Source organism: Ursus maritimus, unplaced genomic scaffold (assembly GCF_017311325.1).
Source record: "Ursus maritimus isolate PB19 unplaced genomic scaffold, ASM1731132v1 scaffold_1, whole genome shotgun sequence".
NCBI classification, from domain to species: Eukaryota; Metazoa; Chordata; class Mammalia; order Carnivora; family Ursidae; genus Ursus; species Ursus maritimus.
In genome coordinates this window covers 21704277-21731663 of record NW_024423343.1, presented here as the reverse complement: position 1 = coordinate 21731663, position 27387 = coordinate 21704277, and the positions used below count along the sequence as shown (strand labels likewise).

At 36.2% G+C, this 27387-nt stretch overlaps 1 protein-coding gene across 1 annotated transcript in view; it reads right to left on the bottom strand.

Moving 5' to 3' along the window:
- ABCA12 (ATP binding cassette subfamily A member 12) overlaps nucleotides 1–27387 on the bottom strand; it is a 173952-nt gene that overhangs the window by 59590 nt on the left and 86975 nt on the right. The window contains exons 10-21 of the mRNA XM_008690501.2: nucleotides 24115–24230; nucleotides 22953–23059; nucleotides 16646–16902; nucleotides 16436–16548; nucleotides 15092–15216; nucleotides 13019–13192; nucleotides 9359–9523; nucleotides 8823–9033; nucleotides 7730–7869; nucleotides 5835–5954; nucleotides 2736–2826; nucleotides 400–579 (exon numbers count right to left, since the gene is read on the bottom strand). Coding sequence (XP_008688723.1) covers nucleotides 400–579; nucleotides 2736–2826; nucleotides 5835–5954; nucleotides 7730–7869; nucleotides 8823–9033; nucleotides 9359–9523; nucleotides 13019–13192; nucleotides 15092–15216; nucleotides 16436–16548; nucleotides 16646–16902; nucleotides 22953–23059; nucleotides 24115–24230 — 1799 coding nt within the window. The remainder of the gene's footprint in view (nucleotides 1–399; nucleotides 580–2735; nucleotides 2827–5834; nucleotides 5955–7729; nucleotides 7870–8822; nucleotides 9034–9358; nucleotides 9524–13018; nucleotides 13193–15091; nucleotides 15217–16435; nucleotides 16549–16645; nucleotides 16903–22952; nucleotides 23060–24114; nucleotides 24231–27387) is intronic.

Here is a 27387-nt window from a genome sequence, read left to right as displayed (position 1 = left end):
TTCAGAGATTCAAAGCAGGAGTTTGAGAATATAATTACAAACTAAGTGGCCAGATTAAATATATCACTCTAAGCCACTTACTAAAATTAAAAAAAAAAACCACCACGATAAAATGAATAATCTTGACTGATTATGGACTCAACCTCACCCTGTAACTATGTAATCCATTTCAGTCTTCATTTTAACCATGCCAACAAAATCATACTTTTGTGGAAGTCTTGTCAGACAATATAGTGGGTTAACTACATGAAAGGTTTTCATTTCTAAGGACATCAGAGGGGACAGTGACCGTCCCCCCCTCCAGACTACTTTCCTGAGTTCTCGATGAAAGGGGTGAGGGAAGAATTTGGCCAATTTTAGTACAAAGAGAAGCTCACACTCTAGTAGAATACCACTTACTTCCAAAGAGTTCATTGCTTTTGTAAAGCCTTTTGGCCTCTCTCTCCATTTCATCTATGCTTTTTGCTGCCTGAATACGGTCATATAATACACAGGAGGAAATATTTACTGTCAGGGAAGATAGCGTGTTGAGTTGATCAATGATCTCAATGCTGTTTTCTAATTTCAGCCTTAGAATATCTAAAGAAACAAAGCAAAACAGACAAAACATATATTATAATGTTGTACTGTAATATTGTTTCTAGTAGTAATGGGACAAAATACTGACTTTTTAGTCAGTACTTACTTAGATTATGAGTAATAGGAAGTTGTAGAATTTACTAGAATTTAAAATATTTGGTAATAAAAATATCTAGTAACACCTGGGAAAATGGGTCCAGATGTGCAAATATTCATTGAACAGAACATTGAGCTAGGATTGATAGTAGACCCAAGTTCAAAGAGTGATATGAGCCAACTTAAAAGTATATTCTGCTACAATTTGGTTAGCCAGTGACTAAAGGTGAATAATTTAAAAAATACATCCACATGAGAAGAAAACTAGAGATGGAAGTTTACAGTAAATGGACACACTCACTTTATTCAGATAATGTGAATGTAAGAACTTAAAGGAAAATCTACGTAGATTGTGTAGAACAAATAAACTATATTGTTCAATAAGGCATGCTACAGAATAGTTTCTTAGGAGACTGTGAGAATCTACGCCACATAGTGAACAACTTTCTCTAAAACTGTTTGATTTAAAACCTTATGTGAGTTCTCTCTATTGATATCTGTATTAATCTAGACAAAATGATCAAGATTTTATTTTAGGTAATTACTCTGGAAGAAAGAGGATTTAATTGCTCTTCAATTTCATGATTCCTTATGAGGAAATCAACCGAGACAAAGGGTAAATATGAAATTGCAAGTTAATAAATCACTTGGCCAATTAAATTTTCACTGACTTGATCGTCATGAATACCAAGAATGTTGTGAGTATCATAAATCCCTCCTCACAGAACCCAAACATGACTCTTCCACAGTCCAATGTAAGACTTAATTTCTCACAGAGGGCAGCTTATTAAATGCATTTCTCATTAGAATTTAAAGTGAAATGGTTTGTTTGATATAGACATTGGTGGGGGAGGGGCAAAACTGTGGTTGAACAGTGGCCTCCAGTGGCCATTGGAAATCAACACAACACCAAGGATTCCTTAGACATGCTGGCAGAGAGGATCAAAGAAGAGCTATGAGGGTCAGTACTCCCTCAGTTCAAACTATATAAACTCTTAGATACTAAATTACATATACAATTATAGGAACATCAAGTCTCTGCTACATTCATTTTAGTCTAATTTTAAATTCTAGAACTCCCCTTCTATATTTAAAGTTAGGAAGATAAAACTTGTGAACTTTGTAGTATATTTTTGATATTTTTATCAAATGGTTTCTTACCCAAATGATACTTTCAGAGAATAAATCCACTAATATCTTTCTTCAGTCAAATTCAGGCAACTATCATGAAGTGCACACAACTATATACAAGACAAATGTAAGCATAATTCTTCCCTGCTGGTTTACAACCTATGTCACTTATGTCCCAGTAGCACCAGGGAGGAGGAGGGGCACTTGCTCTACTGCAGCCAAATTCAGATGCTCTCAATCCCTTCCTCATACTTGTGGTTGCATAGCAACAGCGAGTCAGACACAGACTGAGTTAGATGTCTTGTATCCCTTAGGTTGAAGGTGGGGATGTGGCAGAGGGAATGCATAAGTTCAGACAGCTTCCTTTGATCCTCTTTGCCTGTTCCTTTTAAATGACCGTGAGAGGAGGATCCAACCTTGAATACTGATTCACGTTTATTTTCTTTTGAGTCTCTTCATTGCTTTGTTTTGCTTTTGCTAACTCAATAACTTCTTCCAGGTACATTCTGGGTTAGTCAAATTGATACTGAGGCCAGTGGAGATAAAATGTTAAATATAGCCAGACATAAACCATTTCATTTTCCTTTGTCCTTAAGGACCTGCTTTTCATCAAGTTACCAAAAAAAAAAAAAAATGTCCTCTTATTTCTAGCAACCTACCAACCTACCAATGATTGCAGGAAAAGCTGCATTTACATGAAGTATATAATTGTTGAAACTAACTGCAGATACTGGGTATCCACATAGTTGTTACTACTTGTAATTATACAACTACCTGGGGAAAAGACGGATAGATATATCCAAGATTCTACTTAGAATAACTAGCTAAAAATAAAATACAGGAAAAAAACAAAACGTTTTCAAATGCAACCATGTTTTTCACATTTCTGACACGACTAGTGAACAGAAGTTTTGTGAATCTGGACTTACCGAGTTCATCTATCTGTTTCAATAGTTCAACAGCATCAAGTCCCACAGAGAATTTCACAAAAACTTGCACAAAGGGGTTCCTTAGAGTGTTCTAACAAATGATAATAGGGAATCAGTTTCAATACAAGAGGAAAACGTGTCTAATGATTGTCTCTCTAATAATACCTTCAGTGAAATGAAGTAACCCCCACTCTGTAGTACCAGTGCCTCACCTTGTGGTGCTCACATACAAGTCCTTGAGAAAGAAAAAGAAGGTACATGGCTGCTCATGACTAGAAAGGCTGGTTTTTTCCTTATCTATAGACAAACTGGTCAGCATGCTAAAGTAGCCAGATCTAATTATCAACAGTAAGAAATTATATTTACCCTAACAGTCAGTTTACCCATGGCTATTACATCATTTGTTTTTTGATATATGCTGTGCATAACTGCAGTGGCTGAATTTCATAGCTGAATTTTGTTCAACAGAAACAAACTAAAACAACTTCTAAAAATTGTGATGTCTACATGGAATTTCATATCACAGTTGACCATGTATCCTACTTCTACTACTTCCTAGCTACTGGCTCTCAGCAAGCACTTGGCTTTTTCCAGCTTCGTGTTACTTTTCTGTAAAGCAGGTAGAAATGACTCATCTTATCAGGACAGTCAAATGTAAATTGCTACACTATCATTTTATATTGTAAAAGGCACAATTATGTGAACATAGAAAAATGAACTGATGATAAAACATTAAATTACTCTATATCCATGGAAAGACTGAAAATTTCATAAATGCTTTGACATATAAAGACTGTTATAGCTATCTTCTGAATGAGTAGATGTAGCTTCTACCACTGTAGAAGTACAACTAGGTAACACTTACTGAGATGTTACTGTGTACTGGGCACTGTCTAATACAGTTTACCTTAATTTTCTCACACAGTTTTCCATAACACCTTGAGGTCCCTTGTGGACACAAAATCAGTAAGGGCCAAGGGGAAAGTTGAAGGCAGAGAATTCAACTTGATTAAAAAGATGTTTATCCTATGTGTTAATTCATTGCCTAGTTTTTATGTGAGCCAGGCTTAAGTTGGTTTTCCCTTTAGAGGACAAGTCAGTACTACTTACTATTCTGTCCTTCCTACCAAGATCTTCAGTTTTGTTATCATGGAGATATATGATTAAGAATAATATGTATTAACAGAGCATATATACAATAGAATTAATTTGCTAAATCCACAGGTGCTGAGGGATCCAAGAGTAGTTGGCAGCATGTAGACCAATGGCTATGATATACTCAGACTGCGCTAAGCCAAATCCTTTAAAGTCTCACTATCTACCAGGAAGTAATTTGTGCATCAGGGAAAAACTGAATCAGAGCATTAGTAATAAACAAAGCCCTGTGTTAGCTGCAATTCAGAGATGATCCACAGAGCCACATGGCCATTCTCCCACCACTCCTTTTGCAATCAGTCCTAGGATATATAAGTAATATTTTTACATGCTTCCACACATATGATCCTCACACATCTATGTAGTGGCTATCAAGACACTCATTTTAGAGATTTATAAACTGTAGATCGAGTGTCTTACATCTTTTGTCTAGAGGTTCACATTGGCAAAGCCAGGTGTGACGCTAAAAGCTTTGAATTTTAAATTCTGTGTACATTTGTAGAAACAAGTTTGTCCTCAATAACTGAGAATAATGATTTGTTTTGGTCTAGAACAGAATAAAGTTGCTTCCATTAGATGATGGCCTCTTTATGGAGATGGTCACAGAGCTTCTCTACAGCAAATTACTGCATTTTGGAACTATGAGGCATAGATCGTGTCTTTTGTTCATTCACTGTTTTAGCCAACAAAACGTTCCTTAATGAAATCACATGTGTAGGGTTTTTTTCCTGCTCCACAGGAAAAAAGTTTTAGGAAAAAAGGAGCAATCTTCCATTTAGGAAAATACATATGTCAATAAAGTACTACTCAAGTGGTCTTTGTTACAAGATTCATCAAAAAAAAAAAGGGGGGGGCCACTTAAAATGAACATACTTAAAATTAGGACCAAATTTAATAGTAAATTGTGGGGAAGGTGTTTGATCGAAGTTTACTTTTTAAATTAATTAACTTATTAAATATCTGTTTCAGAAATGTATTTTATTATTTATAATATTATAACATAAACTTTATATATTATTTATAATAAGAGCCAGATTGTAATTGTAACTATGTGCCAATTGTTAGTCAAAACAAAGACTGAGCAAAGCATCTTTGGGTGTAATTTTTCTGACAAAGTCGTGTGCTACAAATCTTTTATTCTATATTTAGCTTCTTGAGCATGATTATAAGAAGGCCTTTTGGGGAAGCAGTGGCAAATATATTTTAGCTCTCCATCAATCTTCCTTGGGCCTCTCTCAATACTTCGATATGCAAGCCATTCTCTCTTGAAGTTCCTATGTTGCCTTCCTTCCTGCCAGTTTTCTCTTCTCTAGCTGGTAACTGGTCTGATTCTGTTGCTCCATCGTTGGTTGTCGACATCTCTGTTTGTGATTGGACCGACCATTTCCTCACATTATTTTTATCACCTTCAGAAAACCTTGTATCTTTTGCAAGAATTTCCAGTTACACTTTTTAACCATTGTGCATTGTATTTGAGTTGCACTGTCAAATCTTTAACCTAGAGTGTCGTATGTTTCAACCGAAGAACTCCCCAAATTTAATGTCCTTCTTCAGAATATTAATATTTTAGGAACTCTGGTTCTGTTAAGATAGCAAAAAAATAATTTAAAGTGGAGGAACAAATAAAATAAGCATATTTTAAAGTAGTTTTTACCGCATTTTAGTTTTGGAAAACAAGATTTATGTCAGTATTTATGAATCAAGTTCAACCTGTAAGATGGCTTATCTCTGAATTAGAGAGAAAGGATGCATCATGGGAGCTGAGGATGATTCTGAATGTGAGTGACAGATCTGTTATCCTGTCTCAGATTTTCTCTCTGGAGGACAGGCAATTTAATCTACTGAATATGGATTCTGAGTTACTATCTGCGAATTCCCATAATGAAAGTGATTAAAATCTCAAAGAATTATAATTCCTATGGAAGAGAAAGAGCCGTCTCCTACCTGGAGCATGGGAATTGTCTGGTTTAACAGGTGGAAAGAATTCATGAAAAGGGGGGAGTTATCCATCCACTCTTGAGATTTTTCCCTTAATTCGGCCAGCTGCCTCAGAGTTACATTAGACTAAAAGACAAAGAAAAACAGATCTGGTCCATTACTATTTTTCCTATATTTCAGGAAGGTATCTTATTTTGTTACACAGCTTTAAGAAACAGTTCTAAAAGGTGGAGCTAGTAAAAAAAAATAGTGTCAGAAATTTCCCACATGGTCAGAAGTTTTTAAATGGCAGCTTTTAATAGGGTCAAAATCACTTTTAACAATTCTGGAAAATGTAGGGTTTGCTTCACTATCCACAGTGAATTTACAGTCAAAATGAAGACATACCTTCTGGAGTTTCCAGAAGTTAGTCATTTTTTCCAATGATACATTTCACTTTACTACTACAGAAGCACCCTAGTTCAAGGATAGGGGAAGGATGCTTACATACACTACTGGTGGAAATGGATGTGTTACAGCCTTGTTGGGAAAGCAATTTGACAACAGTCATTAAATAAAATACATTATTCCTCAATCCCTCAATCCTAAACAATCATCTCAATGAAATAAAAATACCACTGTATAAATAATATGCATGAGAGTATTTGTTGTCACATTATTTACATTAGCAAAAAAATAAAAAGGAAACACTGGAAACAAAATGAATGCCCAACAATTGAGGATTGGCTGAGTAAATTCTATGGTATGAAAAAGTTTGCAATTTTCAAAAAGAATGAATTAAGCTATACCAATTGAGTTGGAAGAATTTCCACAAGGTATTGTTGTGTGAGTAAAGCAATATATAGAAAAGCATTCTAATGTAACCTCATTTTAATAATGCAAACAATGACAAAAAACTCTGCATATGAATGTGTGCATAGCATAATAACTTATAAAGAATTAGAGAAATGTGCATAAATTACAGAAAAACACATCCTTGAGTGCTAAAAATCACTAGTTACATAAAAGAAAAAGTAAGATCAAGAGGAGAGAAAAAGAGAACCAAACAAAAAGGAAAGACAAAAAAATGACTGCACTTAGGAAATAAGCAGGTAACCACTTCATTTATGCAAAAATTATACAGAAGTGTAGCCAATAAAGCAAATAAGGTATCAAAATGCAAACAACAGAAATAAAGAACATTCTAGAAACCAGTGATGAACTCATGTCCATTTTTATATAGATCTAAAATAACGTTATATTCACCAAAACTATGGTCTAATGACCAAGAAATGGTAAAGCAGAGATCTCCTTTTTTTTTTACTTTCACTCTATCATTTTAAAAGTAGAAAGTTAATAATTCAAATCATTAAAGCTAACTTTAAAATTTGGGGAGAGAAATGTAATTATGGTTAAATTGGGTAGATGATAAGTATAGTTACTATTAATAATGTTGTCTTTCTCAATCGCTATCTTTTACATAAACATAACATGCTGAATTGTGCAACCTAATATGAAGCCAATAATTTATAATTTAGGGACTGTTTTTGTTCAAACTAGTTATATAATGCTCCAATGTTATTTTTTCTAGTGCCATTATTTTTACACACTTTGAAAATTAGACACAAGTTGTAGAAAAAATTTCTGCTTTTGGAGATAAGCTGAAAAATCTGAAGTCTTGCTTCGACTAACCTCATTCTCAAGTTTCAACACGATTCATGTCTCTTCAAAGGTCTACCAACCAGTCTATTTTGTTTATACATATACAGGGCAGAGTTTGAGAATTAAGAGTTTCAGAAAGTCAACAGTAATAGTAGGTAAGATATAAAGAAAGCTGAGTCAACTATAGTAAATTTGGAAGTTGATTACTTTAAAATCATCTTAGTACTCTAGACAGAAACTCTGAGTTATAATGGTCAAACCTTTTCCATTATTGCCTTTGTGACGGGGTTATATGGTGCATATAAAATTTTCCCCAACAACATAGGTTTCAAGAAAGCCCAAATCACAGGTCCAGCAGGCATATTAATGATGTCTTTATAAAGGGAGAAGCAAAATGGTGCTGGAAGGAAAAAGGGGAAAACACCATTTAGTATGTGGATCTAAAATCTATTACATTATGGTAAACTGACACAGATTATCATCACACCCAAAGATACATCCCTTATTAACAATTGTGAGGCCTCTGGCATCAAAGTAAGAAAGTATAGTAACAAATCTTTTTTTTTTTAGTTGTGAAAGTTTAACACAATAATCAAGCCTATAATAAGGGATGGCATTTGTCAAGAGGAGTTAGAAAGGTTGAAAATCACATTTCAGGATATCTTCCAACAGATTCACCTCACCAATGCTTAATTTCAGGAAATATACAAAAATCTGCTACTAGAATAGTAGTACCACATACATAAGAGTTGTCCATGAATGCTGAATGAGTAAAAAGATGAAGAAATGAGTCAATCCAATTGCTATAGTAAATATCTGTATATTATGTGGAAGAGCCCAGTTGCTGGAATTTCACATTCCAAGCATCGTGGGGTCGATGTGCCACTAAACATTTATAGTTCTGTTGCATTCAGAACTTCTCCATGTGTGGTACAACTTTCTAATTCTTGAAAGTTAAGAAAAATATTATCTAAGCAGATTTAAAGGATGTTTTTAGAAGTATTATTTACTAGCAAGGACGGTGATGTTGTGACGGATGAATTCTCAATGTTGTAATTAAGAGGCTAGAGTTTGCAGCAGACCGCTGAGTTCCGATCACGGCTCTGATGCATTCAGGTTGGGTGACCATGGCCAGTTCCTTGGTGTGTTTGTGCCTCATTTCCCCTTAGTAAGAACATCTCCCAGGCTTGTTGTAAAGCGTGAATCAGTGAATACGCAAACATGTCTGGTGTGTGGTAAGTGCTGTAGTAGCGTTGAGGAGAACTAATACTTCATTGATTATAAAAGGCTAAGCTACAGCAGACAATGCTGTCAGGAGATGACGTTACTACGTTGATTTCGAGGTATACTCACTGGTATGTGTGGGAATTCCATATTTGGAAGCAATCTGTTCTTTGCTTAATTTATAAGTCAAAAAATCCTTGGTGTGGTTGCCTTTTCGCCTTTGAGAAGAGGGCAGCAAGGCAGTTAAATATTCAGTGGTGATTCCCTGGGAACACAATGCTTGGGAGATGGTACTAAATGATCCTTGGGGTGTTTTCATCCGGTTGCTTCTGTACATTGCCTATGAGATAAAAATCCATGATTTATTAACATTAGAAAGCTATAAATGCTGCTGAGAACAATATAGACAAAAACCTGGTAATGCTTAGAGTAACCTTATAGCTTCCATAATTCCTTTAAAACATGTACCCCAAATGTAAATGCAGAATGCTGAGCTTCACTGACTTAAGTGGCAACAACTTTTGCCAGAGTAAAAGAGTTTTCCTGCAGGTGCTTTTTCCCAATGTACTATATTTGTAGCTGAATGTATTGTAACTAATCTCGAATAAAAGTTAATGTGACAAAAGGAATTTCCCAATAAGCACATTACTGGGTGACTTTCCTACCTGTGTTAATGGAACACTTCTGGGCAGATGCATTTGTCTCAGGGATGTCATTTTATCCAGCAGCGGATGTGTGCCAGAAGCCATCTGATTGAGAATCTCTTTTAGCCTCATGAAGAGTTCTATCATCTTTTCTACCGGCTTTTGATCTTCCCTAGGAAAAAACACCTAACAGGAACAGAATAAAAATAAATGATGTATGTGGAGACATTGGAACCCGCACACACTGTTGGTAAGAATCTTAAGAGGCATAGTCACTTTGGGAAAAAAATGTGGAAGTTTATTAAATACTTAAATATAAGTTTACAATGCAACCCAGCAATTACATTCCTAAGTACTTATCCAAGTGAAATGAAAACATATGTCCACACCAAGATTTGTATGTGAAGGTCCACACTGGCATCGTTCACAATAGCCAAAAAACTGGAAACGATCCAAATGAATGGACAAATGAAATGTACGTCCTTTAACCAGAATATGTTTGGTAATAAAAAAGATATGAAATAGGAAATACTGATGCATATTGCAATATGCAAGAAATTCAAAAACATTCTACTGAGTAAAAAAAGCCAAACGAAGACCATGTGTTGTATGATTCAGTGTATATAAAATGTCTAAAGAAGGCAAATCTCTAGAGACAGAAAACAGATCAGGGGTCTCACGGGCTAGAGGTCAGAATGAGAAATAGCTGCATATAGACATGAGGTTTTTTTCTGGGACTGATAGAAATGTTTGAAAATTAGATTGCGGTAATAGTTGCACAATTTCATTCATTTACCAAAAGAATCATTGAATTGGACACTTTGAATAAGTGAATTTTACAGTACATAAATTATACCTCAATAAAGTTGCCAAAAATAAATGATTTTAAAAGTCAGAAGGGCAAATGTCAATTACATAACTCTTCATGGATATACTGTTGCTAAAAAAATCACATAATATGATCCTTAAAATCAGAAAAGCTCTGTCAAAAAGCTCATGTGATTCAAGTTTAATCATAATCCTACAATGCTTTTCTGCTGCATGAAGATACACTGGAAACATTTTAAAATTTTAAAGTAATTTCACTCTCTATTTCATTTAATCACCAAGCATTAATTGAGTGCCTGCTATGTCCCCAGCATGGGTGAGGGGATGGGTATATGGTGGTACACCAAGAGATACCGTCCCTCCACTCAAGGAGCCTTGGTCTAATAGAAGGAACAGATTTCAAATAAAACAATAAAGAAAAGACTGGGGAATACGAGGAGGTAGAGAGAGTTTAGCTAAGAATCAAGAAAGATCTCTCCCACATGGCACCCCAATGGAGAACAAAGCAGAGGAAGAATAAGCAGAGGAATGTTACAGGCAGGGCAGGAAAGATGTGTGAGGCCCATGAAGAGGGAAAGCTCTTAAGATATCCAGGAAAGTCAAAGACCACCATTATGAGCACAAGATGCAGTTGGAGAGATATTGTGAAGACACAATTACCTCACCAGCACAGATACTAATTTCAGTTATTTTTTTTTCTAAATTACAATCAACATTTCAATTTTTTTTCCAGTTCTATCAAAATTCTGGGCATTCCTACACTGATGTGAAACAAATTGACTAACGATAAGAAATTTTTCATTATTTTTCTTTGCAATACCTAAAAGAAGTAGGAATGGTCTTCTGCTTGTCAAATGCTTGTATTTATATTTTTTAAATTTTTTTAAAGATTTATTTATTCGACAGAGACAGAGACAGCCAGCGAGAGAGGGAACACAAGCAGGGGGAGTGGGAGAGGAAGAAGCAGGCTCATAGCGGAGGAGCCTGATGTGGGGCTCGATCCCAGAACGCTGGGATCACGCCCTGAGCCGAAGGCAGACGCTTAACCGCTGTGCCACCCAGGTGCCCAAAATGCTTGTATTTAATTACTAGACTCAACAAAAAATATTTGGCTTGGTATCTGCTCCACAGAGTCATTATAAAATAAGGATTAACATTTTAGATGAACTAAATTGGTAATTTCACCTCATATGCATTTAAGTTTATAGTTTATGTAAAACAACCATTTGTCTAGTTAATGGGTATTTGATGAGGGCCTCTTTGGGCCTGGCACTATTCTTGGCATTTGAAATATTGAGTGGTTCCATGTAGCAGCCATGGGCCCAAGGTGTCACCAATTTGGAAAGAGAATTTTAGAGATGGGAAGGGTTTTGCAGATCATGGGGTTCCTGTAGGATCTGGGGGATATACTTAGACTGGGGAGCCACTGGAAGGTACTGAGCACAGGGTTGGCATAATGTGACTAAAGTTTTAAAAGGATCACTCTGGCTGCTTAGGGATGGTGGGGCAGGGTGGTGGTGGGGAGGTTGCAGGTGTGGAGGCAGGGAGGCCAATTAAGAGGCCATTACAGAAATACAGGTGTGAGCAATAGCTAAATCGTGGAAGGAGCCGAGATGCCCTTCAACAGATGACTGGATTAAGAAGTTGTGGTCCATATATACGATGGAATATTACTCAGCTATCAGAAAGAACGAGTTCTCAACATTTGCTACAACATGGACAGCACTGGAGGAGATAATGCTAAGTGAAATAAGTCAAGCAGAGAAAGACAACTATCCTATGATTTCTCTCATCTATGGAACATAAGAACTAGGATGATCAGTAGGGGAAGAAAGGGATAAAGAAAGGGGGGGTAATCAGAAGGGGGAATGAAACATGAGAGACTATGGACTATGAGAAACAAACTGAGGACTTCAGAGGGGAGGGGGGCAGGGGAATGGGATAGACCGGTGATGGGTAGTAAAGAGGGCACGTATTGCATGGTGCACTGGGTGTTATACACAACTAATGAATCATGAGCCTTACATCGGAAACCGGGGATGTACTGTACGGTGACTAACATAATATAATAAAAAATCATTAAAAAAAAAAAAAAAAAAGAAATACAGGTGTGAGAAAATGATGGCCCAGAATAGGATTATTGATAACTAGTCCTAAACATTTTCACCCCCTTTGCTATAACAACAAAAGTCAGCCATGTTGTTTCCGGTTCTTCTTACTTTAAAGGGAAAAACATTTTTTTCGGTGTTTGTAATAACATGTAAATAACTTTGATCTAGGTGGAAAGGGTGTTTAATTCTTCTATGTTTATATTTTTTGTCCAGTTTTGTATTACACAAGTACTTATGAAGCATCTACTTATTGTTAGATGAAGTCATTAGCCTCTTTCTAAATTGATGGAAAAACCACACACACACAGATTTTTAACACCAAAAAAAAAAAACCCCTACTTTCTTTTACAAAAAAACCCACAAACGACAACAACAAAACCCAACAACAAACTTTGCTCTAATCTTTATTATCCTATCAAATTAATGTTCATTCACTGTAAAAACACACACACACACAAAACATCTGTATTTCATACTTTAGTATTATATATATTAAATTTAATATGTGGCCTTGGATATACAAACAGAGTTAATCAGGCAATAATATTAATTTCCTATCTATAAAATGTGCAGATTTGCAGTATATGATCACTAAGGTCCTATTTAGCTCTAAAATAAAGTTATAATTCCAAAAGCTGTATAAATGGATCTCATTTATTATAGTATCAGGGAACATACTCATGTAATCAAATATTTTTATACTAAACTGTGACTATGAAATATTTCAGCAACAGCAACTTGCCTTGTATGTAAAGTTGTAAATGTCCAAGTAGTGCAGAAGGGTGAGTCCAATGAGGTAAGACTGCCGGGATCTTTCTGGAAGAGGCAGGCTGCAGAATTCCTTCATCGCATCCTCCATTTTAGAATAGGTGATATTAGCATCACAAGAATGCAACCAGAACACATGAGAAATAATCTGCAAGTTGGAGGAAGAAGAATATTTTAGTTGTGAATCCTTTGAGAGCTATCTCTCAAAAGAAAGGTTTTTCTTTATTCTTAGATTTCATTAAAAAATATGATAAATTATGCTCCAAGTCAACTTTTTTCCCCCATTTAAAGCACTAATCACAGGGTGCCTGGGTGGCTCAGTCAGTTAAGTGTCCAATAGTTACCTTCAGCTCAGGTCACAATCTCAGGTTCATGAGATCAAGCCCTACGTTGGGCTCCATGCTCAGCATGGAGTCTGCTTGAGATTCTCTCTCCCTCTCTCTCTCTCTGCCACTCCCCCCCACTTGTGCACACACGCACTCTCTCTCAAATAAATAAATAAATCTTTAAAACAAAAATAAAGCACTAACCACTATCAATAAAACTATAGAGAGCCCAGAGTTCACTGGAAAGCTTAAGAAACAAGATGGAGAAAAAGACGAAGAAGAGTCTGTGATGATTCTGAGATTTCTTGTTTGAATAACTGGGTGAGTGATGGCACCAAGAAAGAATTGATCTGGAGTTAAGTTTGGGAAAAATATTCATTTAAGATTCGTTTTCCCTTTAAAATTTTATTTAGTGTATTTAAATTGCATTTTGTTTTTAAAATCATTTGAAGTTATAATCTTATACAGGAACCTTTAGGTATCTCTATGAAGAGATAAAGGGCAAAACCCAAAAAGCCCAGAATTATGTAATAATATGAATCAACCATCTTGGCCAGTGATGCCATCTGAAAAGTGAGGTGTGTATGTGAGAAGTAAGTAGTCTCTCTTGCCATTGAGTTGAAACCAAGAGAAAAGTTTAGGAAATTCAAGATTGTTGAAACTTTCCTCTTTCCTTCTGAAAATATTAAGAATGTACACTCCCCATTTACATGTTTTTATTTAGCAAAATGAACCTACTCTTCAGAAGCCAAGCGCTTGATTATTAAATTCAGACCTTAGGATAAAATGAATAAAAGGTGAGATCAAAGGGAAAAGGACAATGACGACTACTTGCTAGAACAAGAAGAAAAAAGGGACGGCAAAGCACTTTTAGTTTTTATAGGAGGGAACCAATGAAGAGGACACAAGTAAACCTAAATATTTCCCAAAGGCAGTCTTCAAGGCTTTCAAAAAACTTTATCCAATATTGGAGAATAGCTGGGCTGTGGTTAGAAATGACACACTCTGTCACATTAAGTTTTGAACGGATGAGGCCTTAAGCTCTACAGTTCTTTTGGTAAATTTCTATGACATTTCCAGACAATGGACTTGGAAAAGGGATAAAAGAAGAGACATTTCGAGTGGAAAACCCTATTATCAGCCTATGAGGAACTGACTTATTAATTTTCACACCCAAACATGTTCACTATACCCACAAACTTGCCCAGAGTTCCCTGGATGCTATCTATTTTATATACTATGTCTTGTCTTGGGACTTTAGAAAAGCAAAACTGAGTATTCACTTCAACAAATTGTAAATGGTCTGTTGTTTTGTTTTGTTTTTTTCTCCCAATTAGATTACTGAGATCTTTGATGTCATCATAACAGATGTGTAAATTTGTCTCAGAAAATGTGATTGCGATTGTGCATATACAGAATTATTGATGGCACCAACTGATTTAAGAAAACCTTCTAGAGGTAAGGAAAAGGTGAGGACAAAGGAGGGAAGATGAAGGAGAAGGAAAACTAGAAGGAAAGGAAAAAATAGTGGTGACCGTCTTGCTTCAGGACTTTTCTTCTAACCCCACTAGGAATTCAGCCTCTAATTTTATCATTTGCATGCAAAATGCACCAGATCTGCAAGCAGCTTCTCAGTGTTTTACTGACAAGTGCTCAACAAACACTACACATGATTTAAACTTTTAGGATCCGGCTGTAAGTACAAATACATCTTGCCCCACCTCAGCTCTGTTATCGGGGATAGGAACGGCCAGCAGACTGTCGATACTCCTATTGGACATGCCCGTCGTTCTCCTCAGTTCTTCCTTCAGCTCTTCAACATTTCTAAACATTTCTATTAACTGACCTGCGAGAAAAAAAAGAAAGAAAACAAAACACGTGTTGGTTGCAGTGTAATTCTTCTTAAGTTGTCGTACTAACATTAGAGAAATCTTCTAGACTAAAACATACGCTCCACATATATGTCTTGTGTGAGGAGCAGAGGTCTCTCAGTTTTGGTGAACTTTGCATCTTTAGGATCTATTTCTATATGATTTAGCCTTGTTCCAATTATGGTATCATTGACCCAAGGTAATAGATCGTTCTGGGTTACAAATTTTCCTTGGATGTCTACAACACAAGGTTGATTCAAAAAAAATATGGTTTCCTCACAGACTTTGATCACATAATGCACGAAATATATATCCCTCCATTTGATTTAAAACATCACAGAAATTCAAAATGCTTTTCAACCTCGGATCATATAATATTGTCAACTTAGGACGAGGTTTGCTAAATCCGCCACATACTGCTGCAAAGCACTTTCCCTTAACTTTGCCCAGCATGTTACAGTTTATAAAGGATTTTTAATAGTCACTACCTCACTTTTAAATGGAATGTATTTAACTTCCAACTTTTTTAGAACAGTGATTATAATTTTTTTTGTATCTGGGTCACTTAATGCATAACAAACGATATTTTGACTTTATTTTAGCAGATTATAATCTCCATTCTGCAAATATCTTTTGATTTCTTCATGAGGTATTCCTTATGCAAATATACCCTCTTTATTTTTGGACTTCGTGCCCTTTGAATTTTTTGGCTGCCTGTTGTCCAAAATTCTGAATGCCTTTCTTTTCAGTATTGAGGTATTATGCAAAGAAGAAACATATTGCATGGGGCATGATGCTCAGAATACTAATACGAAGTTCTGAATTGAGATTTCTATAGACAGCAGTGCATCTTTTTTATTTTTTAAATCAGATTATTTTCATGGAAGTAAATAAATTCCAGCCTAGCTAATGTGCTTTAATATATCAGAGAAATAAAAGGTGAATGATCTAACTAGTTAAAATTTTGAAGGTCTTGTTGCTGTGAAATCAAATTTCCCTATTTCATCCTCTACTGGCTTTCTGTGTGTTTATTTTAGACAAGTAACCATATTTGAAAGCTTCAGATTTCTCACGTGTAAGGGCAGTTACAAAGTAGATTTGCTTGGGAACTTCGAAAAAGCCTCTCTTAAACTGTAGCATGAGAATCACACGTATTCTTATGAGACAGCACTTAAAATGTGGATGGGGAAACACCTGGTTTTTCAGAAGGGTCTGCGCTGTTATTGACATGCAGCATGGCTTCTATGGACGGCATTAACCGTGTGATATTTTCCAAGTAGTTCATCTGCAGTGCCTGTTCCAGAAACCTGAAACAAAACAGAAGAGAAGACCAAACTGAACTAAGCACCGGCATAATTATTTGACATGGGTTTCACCAAGGAAACAGGCAATGAAGACACTTACCAATCCATGTTTACATTCATTTTGCTTGGATCCCCGGTGAGCAAATCCCTCAGTTTTTTAGATATTATATTGTCCTGGTTCAGTAAGTTGGCTGCTATCTCAGTGCCATGCTCTGCTGCTTCGAGGAGCTGCACATGAAACGCACTTTCCTCACACAGGTTCCCAAAGCTCACGTCAGAAAGCTGGCACATTCTCTCTATTGAACTGAAAGTTTCAGGTTCGCAAAGAAGTTCGGTCAAGTTTCGAAGTTGAGACAGCTTTCCAGAAAGGGGAAGGAGTGGAAGTAGATTAATTACATTATTATAAATATTTGGTAATTGATAATAAGTAACCAAAATTGATTTACTTCAAAAAAAACCATTGTGCATATGTGTTTAATTAGTTGGCATTTGGTAAGTTTAACCACAAAGCATTATTTTCTGTCACTTGAGTTTACTCCTTTCTTAAAAATTTCATAAAACTTTTGGACCTATTAGATCTGTATTTCCCAACTGGACTCAGATCTTGTAGATTCAAAGGTTAAAAAAGATGTGGTTTATTTTTATCCCATTTAAATCACAAATACTTAAACTACTTTATATTTTAGTTTGTATGTTAAATCATGTGGAAAGGCAGACAGCAAAGTGGGTTTGGGGAAAAAAAAGTCTTTTTCCTTCATACGCATTAGGACGGCTACTGTAAGTAAAAAAGAAGGAAGGAAAGAAAACAAGTGTTGGGAAGGACGTGGAGAAACTGGAACCCTTGTGCACTGCTGGTGGGGATGGAAAATTATGCAGCCACTGTGGAAAACAGTATGGAGTTTCCTCGGGAATAAAAACAGCATTACTGTATGATTCAGCAATCCCACTTCTGTGTATATACCCAAAAGTATTGAAAGTTGGGTTTCAAATGAATATTTGTGCACCCAGGTCCATAGCAACATTATTCACAGTAACCAAGAGGCAGAAGCAACCCCAGTGTCCACTGACAGGTGAATGGATAAGCACAATGCAGTCACAGAGATACACAACGGGACATTATTCAGCCTTAAAAGAAAAGAAATTCTGACACGTGCTACAACACGGATGAACCTGGAGGACTTTGTGCTGTGTGAAATAAGCCAATCACAAAAAGACAAATACTGGATGATTTCACTTAAATGAGGAGTGCAGAGTAGTCAAATTTGTAGTGACAGAAAGTGTAATTGTGGTTGCCAGGGGCTAGGGAGAGAGAGGAATAGGTGTTATTGTAATGGGTACAGGGATTCTGTTTTGCAAGATTGAGAGTTCCGGAGATTGGATGCACAACAATGTGGATGTATGTAGCAAGACGGAACTGTACGGTTAAAAATGCTTCAGGTCGGAGGTGCCTGGGTGGCTCAGTCAGTTAAGCGGCTGCCGTCAGCTCAGGTCATGGTCCCAGCGTCCTGGGATCCAGCCCCTCACCTGGCTCCTTGCTCAGCGGAACCTGCTCCTCCGTCTACCTGTTGTTCCCTCTGCTTGTGCTTTCTCTCTGTCTCTCTCTCTCTCTCTGTGTTTCTAAATAAATAAATAAATAAATAAAATCTTTAAAAAATGTTTCAGGTGGTAAATTTTGCATTATGTATATTTTACCACAAAAAATTCATTGACAAGAAAAAAGCTTTTTTAAAATGCAGCATGTGAACCACATGCATTTTAATAAGACTGCATTTAAAATATGGTTGGGAATATACTTGGAATTTCAGAAGTGTCTCCACTGTCTTGGACATTATCTTCTACCCTCTTATCTATCGAGGGAAACTGGGTGCTTTTGTTCTCTGGAAGTGCTTGAAAGTTCTGTTGTGCTTGGAAGATATTCCTTTTAAGAAGTCAAATAATTTGGAGCACCTGGGTGGCTCAGTTGGTTAAGTGTCCGACTCGATTTCAGCTCAGGTCATGATCTCAGGGTCATGAGATCAAGCCTCACGCTGGGCTCCATACTGAGTGTAAAGGCTGCTTAAGATTCTCTCTCCCACTCCCTTTGCCCCTCCCCCTCCTCTGTCTCTAAAAAAAAAAAAGAGACATAGAGAGAGAGATGGAAGTCAAATAATTTGGAGCAACACCTAAGGAAGCAAATATCTGTGTCAGTCATTGCAACTCAATTTCAATCAGAATTTGCATTTCAATAGAAATGAAATATTTTATGATACAGGCAAATGTTTAGGGATGTTTCTTTCCATATATCAAATGGGAAAGGCACAATTATGTGTCTTAGATGAAAGATTTATAATAACTACATGTAGACAGTAGCAATTAAACACTGATTATCTTAGAGAGTAAATATCATTGGTCTATTTTTAATATTCTAATTGACTTCTGGCTTTGAACTATCTAAAATAGCCTCATGCATATTAAAATTCTACTCACTAGTCTTACTTCTATGAGAAAATTTCCATTACAGGTCCAATTGTTTTACCAGCTGTAACTATGGGTTTGCCACTCTATTCCTTCCTTTGATTTTCCAAATAGTAGATATGATTAAATTTTAACGAATGGAGGGAAGCCTTTCTGCCACATCTTCCAGTGGCTTTTAGTGATTTCTTAAATAAAAGGATAAATACTGGTAGCCCAATAACTTTGTTTTAATCAAGCTTTGAGGGTATAGTAAATGTGAGACTTTTACTCAGTAGAGACATGTATATATGTGTGTATATATATACATACACGTATATATGTGTATATATATGTATATATTTTGACCCAAATATATTTTTTAATTGCAAGTTTGACATACATGTATGGGAAACCAGTAAAAGTCTATACAGTATAATCTTGGCTTGATAAGATAAAAGTTATTGAAGGAGAAATTGGAAATCTAGCCCTGCTACTGAAGTAGAATTGGTTCTCTGAAATAAGGGTTTAATTCAGGGTCAATAATGTGGAATGTATTGTGGGGCACATCTATCAAGGAGCAAGCTGATGGTCATTTAGTATTCGTCATTATTTACTACTGTCTTCTAAAAGCAATACATGCATTAAATTTTTAGAAGCTTCATGGATCATTACGAATCATAAATTCAGAGAATTAAAATTCTCTCTTCAAAAGTGTGTCAGATCCAGATTGTAGGTTTGTCAGAACCTCATGTGCAGTCCTTCTCTCCTTTATAATGACCCTAGTCCACATAATGAATAAGTGCTCAGGTCAATCTTGAACAATGACCCATACCTCACTCCACGTCTAGTTGTGACTGGATTCCCCAGTGCTCGTGGTCCTTGAGTGCATCTGAATCAGAAATGCAGTCACATTTAAATAAGAACTCAAAATATCGGGGCACCTGGGTAACTCAGTTGGTTGGGTATCCAACTCTTGATTTTGGCTCAGGTCATGATCTCAGGGCGGCGAGATCAAGCCCTGCACTGGGCTCAAGCTCAGCATGGAGCCTGCTTAAGATTCTCTCTCTACATCTCCCTCTGACCCCACCCCCCTCAAAAACAAAAACAAAAACAAAAACAAAACAAACCCTCAAAATATCATAGGTATAAAAGTGATAAAACAGCAATGCACCTGGGCTCTTGGCAGGGGAAAGGAACCTATTTAAAAATTTGAAGGTGTTATAATAAAAATATTGTGTTACCCATATTTCTGCCCAATATGGGGAATATTCACTTTATGTGTAGTTCCCCAATCAGGAAGCCACCTCTCTCTCAATGAAGGAAGGAGAAAACACAAATGCTCGGGAAGAGTCCAATGTTAGGACTAGGAAAGAGGGGTAGGAACAGAAAGAGAGATCACCTTCGGATGACAAGCATTTGATATTTTGGAGGGTCTAAACCTTCTTAGAAATGCCACAAGTTTTAGAGTGGGTAGGCCCTAACTGACTGTCACAATTAAGACACTAATTACCAGAAAAGGCAAAGCAAGGAAGTTAAATCATCTCTTTCTGTAAAACTCTAAGAATTTATCTTCATTCTTTCAGTGACATGTACTGAATATTCTCCATGCGTCAGACTATACGCCTGGTGCTGAGAATATACTAGTAGAGGGACAGAATTAGCAACGTTCCTCACGGAGCTCACAGTCTTGGAATGTAGCGGTTCTGTCGATTGCAGATAGCAGCCATGCTTGCTGTAAATGACAACAGATTTTCTACCCAAGGGACAGGACTGCAGTTTATTTCCACTTCTGTGGCTTCTAGAACTTTTTTCATAGTGTAACCTCCAAGTGGAGCAGTATGTTAAACTTGGATGCTGTTTTAAATTATTCTTACATCTATTTCCCATTCCATGAGTGTAAATGATTGAGAACATATTGTTTCAATTTCCCTGGTGTATATTTTGTGCTGCCTGGTTTCTTCATAAGTTGAGAACTACAATGAATAATTGTCCAGGTGACACAATTACATCACTAGGGCTCTTTTTTAACACCCTCATTTGTTTACATATCCATGAGTTGTCTTAAGCTCCTACTATGTGCTAAATGTGGGGCCTTAGAGATACAGAAAGCAACATTTTATCTGAGTTTAGCCTTTAGGGAGGGAAACAGATCTTACTTATACAACAAGTTATAATGCTAAGTAATAAGTTCCAATAGCCAGAAATCTCACTGCTATCAGATCCCTGTTCCTTCTGCCCACTGGCTGCTGTGTTGTGTCACCTAACCTCCTACCCCATTCTTGAAACCAGCTCTTCCTTCTTTCTCTGCCATTGACAAAGGGCAGGGCTCACTTTTTGCTTAGGTTATTGAAAAAATTACCTACTTGGCTTTTCTCCAATCTGTACTCCATAGTTCTCCCAGATAGATCTATTTCTAAAATGAAAATTTTACTTTCTTCAAATGCACAACTTTCCAGACCAGACTCAAACTCTGTGACTAAGCAGAAAGGACTTTGGGATCTGGGCCCAGACTCTCTGCAGTCCCCTTTTCTGCCTCTCCCAAAGGCACCTTCTGCTCCCGATGAGCACATGACTACAGGTAACCTATATCTGTCCTACAGGTTCACACCTCTGTCTTAACAAATTCAGGTCTCTATGTGTGCAATGTAGGACTGTAACCTAATCCTACTCAGCCTGTAAGAGCAAGCATTATCTCCTCCATGAAATTTCTTCTCTTCACCTCCATCTCCTACAATCAGAGTTAAATCTCCCACCTCCATACACAGAATCCTGTCCATCCACATACCACAACACTTATCTCACTGTGTTATAATTATTGGCCTGCTTTTCCAAATGTTACAGTGGATTGCTATAAGGACTTTGGGGTTAGAGATTACATCTTTTAAAGAAATAGATTAGTGTTATGGGACCAGAGATGATGGATTGAATGAATGAATAGGTAAATATTATGTGCACACAAACTATTATCCTCGCTGGGAAACAGGGAGAAAGGCAATACTCTAATATTATAGAAGAGACATTTAAACTTGTCCTTGAAGGATGAATAGGAATTTTCCAGATGAATGCATAACTTCCTTTTCATTTGCACAAACAAATTAAGATACTGCTAAATTAGGTGCATTAGAAATTTTGATTTGTGTAGAAGACCAGGACAAAATGTAGGTAATCTCACTAGCATCACCTACTTATAATACACATGGACATACGTTTTGGACGCCTGCTTAATTAGACCATGTTGACTATACAGAAAGTCATCTTGCTTGCCCTGAATAAACCAGTTCTAATTTTGCTCTATCCCTGCCCACATAAATTCAATTAAACTGCTGTTCTTACTAGGAAAGCTGCTTTCAAATTTTAATAGGGTTATTTAAGAAATGAAATGAATTATCATGATAACCTGGATACTATATGCATGAGCTAAACAAAGAATAATAGATAAATGTGAACCAATTCAAACTTCAGAGTTTAAAACTTTTTCTGTTGCTTTCCCTCTTCTGTTTAATATCATACATCTTAATATGATTTATTAGTTTCTGCTTCTGATGACAATAAAAATAAGGTTAGTCAACTTCTGAGACTTTCGCACACTGTGAAGTCTAAACACCAGCTTTTAAGAACAACTTTTATAGTTTTAAAAGCTGAGGCCAACTTAAATTAGAAATCATATTATGAATACTATTCTGAAATTATGAAGCTTAACGAGATAACTAAATTATTAGCCATTCCTTTATGTATGTGAATACTGTAATTAGGCCTTTATGGGTCATATCATATAGAGATATCCACTAATTAAGAACAAAATGCCATTTTATAGCACAAGAACACTTTTGTCGCCCCTTTTCTGGCATTAATCTAGTCAAAATAGGACCAATATTTATGAACATACAGATTTAAAACAAACTGAACATACATTTTGCCATAGTAGTACAGAAAACGTCAAGGTTTATTTATTTACTTTTTCTTTCATGACTTACTTTTGATTTCAGAACTTCAGGAACTGAAGAAAAGTGCTCCTCATAAAAACCATTTTGAAGAAAAGATTTTTTAAATGAAATTATGGACTGCAGGAGTCTTAAATTTTCTGTAAAGGGAGAGAGAAGAGTTACCTTATGTGAACCGCAAGGTCATTTAGGAAACCCATTTGAAAAACACCTTTATCCTAAATTATTGTTAAGTTTTTCCTAAGATAATGGCCTAGTTCAATCTAAATATAAGACAAGTGAAAATTTAACCTTTCCTTGAACCATGGAGACTACAGAGTTCATTATTTTTAAAATATTCATAATATTCTGCATAGAGACAAAAATATTTCTAGCAAAGGTGCTATGCATTTTTGGCTCTTTGTGAACTGAATCTGCTTTTATTTCTGACTTTTGGATATACTGTTAAGTTGAAGTGTTTGGGGGAGAATAGATTGCATAATCACTGTGACACATATATACCCTTCCAACCTTGATTAATTCATGCCTAGTAAACAGAGACCACGCTTAAATACTTGTGCTATTTGCTTGCCATTAAGTCTCAAGAAACTGTTTTGGTGTGGGAAAAGTGAATGTAGATCCCTTGGAAAAGGTGAAAAAAATTGGTATTTTCTCTTGAAAAAGGAAAAGAGACATTTGATTAAATGTCATCTTCATCGTTGTCCATGTAGGCAGAAAACTGAAAAGAAGGTGTAAGCGTGGGAAGTAAAAATAGTCTGCCACACAAAAATCCTTTGTTTGTATAATTTACACTTGCTTTGGGAAGTCTATATTATCATTCTTCATTATTCTTGATAACTAAGATTATTAAGGACACAGAAAATGTCATGAAGGGTTTTATGAACTATTAATTCCAGAAACTTGGCAAGTTTGTCTGGGTGGTCGTTATCATAGTCTCTGTTACATGGCCCTCATTCATTAAAGTTCGTCCAGGTGGCCAGTGGTACCAGCAGCAGGAACAGAAGTAATAATATAATCATACAATTAGATATTTCCCTCATATACCAAACTACCAAGCTGAAACTCATGCTTATGGAAACTAAAACCTTTTAAAAACCTTTCTCTTGATTTTTTAAGCGAATGTCTTAAAAGACTTACTACTTTAAAACAGAATTACAACCCTAAGCAGCATTTTGACTACTAAGAAGAGTATTACCTGATCCCCTGGCCAAATCGTCAGTGACATTTCTCACACACGCCAAGTAAGGAATATAGGGACTATCTGCTGATATATTTAAGAGAGCATCTTCAAAGTTTTCCAGTATTAGGAGCCTATAAAATTAGAAAAGAATATATAAATTAAGTCATATAAAAAGAGAATAAAGCTATTTTGTTGAGATCATCTAAGTCCCTGGTTGTTTGGCATCAGTTGTCTTGGGCGTTGAACCTGTGACACAGAACATCTTCTTCCTTCTGGCCAAAGTGCACACTGGCTCTGTATCCTCTGAGCACTTACTTCTTCGTGGGCATTATATTTAGATTTACTTAAATATCCAGTCATAAGTGATCTTAAGATTATTTCTAGGCACATTCATACGAAAGAAAAAAAATTACAGGGCTAGGGTTGCCAGATGAAATAAAGGACTACCAGTTAAATCTGAATTTCAGATAAACAATGAATAATTTTTCTTTTTTCTTTTTTTAATAATGAATAATTTTTCAATATAAGTACAACCTATGAGTCCTCTATGTTTTCTTTTCTTTTCTCCTTTAAATCTGGCAAACCCCTCTGGGCCTCAGTTTCTTCCCTTGTCAAATGAGATGTAGGGGGCTGCATGATCTGCTAATCCCTTCCACCTACAACATTCTTCAAATAAATTTAAATTTATTTAATTGTGATTTTAAAAAAATAGTGGAATCTAACTGAATATAATTTCCTTCCTTTTCTTTAAACCACCAATTCAGTGTTTCCAAATTAACCACTTTCAGGTCTCCCTTCCACCTGGCCGGCATGTGAAAATACAGCCGAGGATTTCGGAGGCATCGGTAGGAGTGAGTACATACGTGTGTGTTGTGTGTGTCGTGTCACTTCAACTATAAGGTTGTATCTCTTTATTTTGTAACATCTTTCCTTAGTGTCTATGATTGAATTTCATGTACAGGAGAGATAGAATAAACATCAATAGCTGATTTGGGGACCATCTATTTCGAATTAAACCACACAATACACAAATTAACTAGTTCTGTCAGATGTTTAACTTAGATTTTATTCAAATCCTGAGGGAAGAGACTTATCCTGGCACAGCTAGTAAACATGTAGGAAAATGTTTGCATTAAGGTAAAAGCACTCTTAGGGTATTTAGATGTGGATTAATACCACTGGATCCTTGAAGAACTTTAAAGAGAAAAAAAATCTATGGCAAGAGGGCAAGAGAATTCTCTAGCATGGCAGTCAGAGCACAGTTAATTGGTCAGATAGCTGACCTTCATTTCAATACAATTGATAGGGGCGCCTGTGTGGCTTAGTCAGTTAGGCTCAGGTCATGATCTCAGGGTCCTGGGATACAGCCTGGAGTGGGACTCCCTGCTCAGCAGGGAGTCTGCTTCTCCCTCTGCCACTCCCCCCACTTTGCTCTTCTCACTCTGCTCTCTCAGGTAAATAAAAGTTTAAAAAAAAATAAAAATAAGTACAACTGATAGCCTCCACACTGGGAAAAAAAAAAGTAACCATTTCCATGTGTTGTAGTTTTTATAGCATAGAGCCATTTGCATCCTGGTATAGTGCTCAATAGCAAAATATTCTTCCATGTGGAATGATACAAGGGATTCTCATGGTGAATTTTCAAGCTTAAAATAGAAGTAGAAGAATATTGCACTAACAGTGACCTTGAAATATTATCTAAGCCACTCTCTTAGTTTCAGGAAGAACATTTGATTGCCAAGATTTTGGCGATTACATTTAATATATTCTGAAAATTAAGATTCCATATGTATGGGCACTGCTTTAGCATAAACATCTAATTATTCTTTTTAACCATTTAGTTTATGTGTCTTTTGTATATAATCCCACCTATTTTCCAAGAATGTTTGCAATGAAGGATGAACTTATGTGTGTGTGCATGCATGAGTGTGCACACACACACAAACAGAATAATACAAATGATAACCTTAGGACAAAAATAATGAGAGAGAAGAGTAATGAGGGAAAAATATTTTTAAGCAGCCTTCTTTAGAAAATTCTGGACCAAAAATATCTTTTATCTTATGCCAAACATTCCCACTCTGTGATAACTTTAAAATGGGAATGGAAAGGAAGTCCAAAGATTAAAAAAAAAACCTTACTTTCATTAATCTCAACAAGAACCATCTTAAAAGTATTGAATTCTTCCTAATAAACTGTCAGCTAGCTGCCAGCAAATACACTGTTTGTGGAATTTGTGTTCTGAAGTGCTAGTATTATCAATGCTATGGATGCCTCAAGGCTCTGATAAAGGTACCTGGTTTCAACAATAAGCATACATTTGTCTCAATACAAAAGTTTTTTTTTAAAAGTATTTTTGATGGCTCTATAAGGAATGTGTATAAAAGACCTGACTTTTTGGAACACAGCATCCTAACTAGGGGGAAATTGTCCACGGTTGCTTGATTGCTCTGGAAAGAGCACCTGGTTCAGCCACCTTAGGGGAGGAAAAATGTGGGAGCAGACATTGGAGGTGGTTGTTTACGGAATTCGCCTAGAACTTACCCAGAGTTGGAGAACTTCTCATTAAATAATAGGAAGTTTATAAACAACTGAATAGATACTATTTCAGAAAAAAAAAATGGCTAAAAGTAAGTCCTGCCATTTGATTTTATTTGTACAAATTTCCATTAGCACAGAAATGTATCCTTTGGGACTAAAGTAAAAAAATTTCAACAGTATCATTTATCAGGCCCAAACAACGTTTACATAACAGGCCATCTAGTCTCTAAATTTGCCTTGAGCTATAGGAATTTACTTTAGTCAGCTTCTACAGGCGACCTCATGCATTCCCTACCATGATTATTACAGTTACTTCAGAGAACTGCTTACGTTAATGGTCTTTAGAAGCCAACGCTGCTGCTGTCATTTCCACTGCCTATTTCTGGGACAACATATTTACATGCCCCAATAAGAGTCCAAAATTAAATTATCTATAAACAGTTTTACCTAAGCGAATGCTACGGAAGCAAACAAATTTTGTATTACCTTGATTGGCTTACAAAATATTGTGATTGTTAAAAACCAAAATAAATCGTAAAGTGAAAAACTGGATGCTTTTGCAACTTTCATAATGAAAGACCTTAAAGTTGAAAATTGGACCTCCACCTTGATTTTCCTCAGAGACATAAGGCAACCAATCCAGACAGGACACACTAGATCTAGTTATATATGATGATACAACTGAAAAAGAGATGCTCGTGTTGCAGTCTCCAAAAGTGTCACTGGATAACATGAAAAAATAAATTT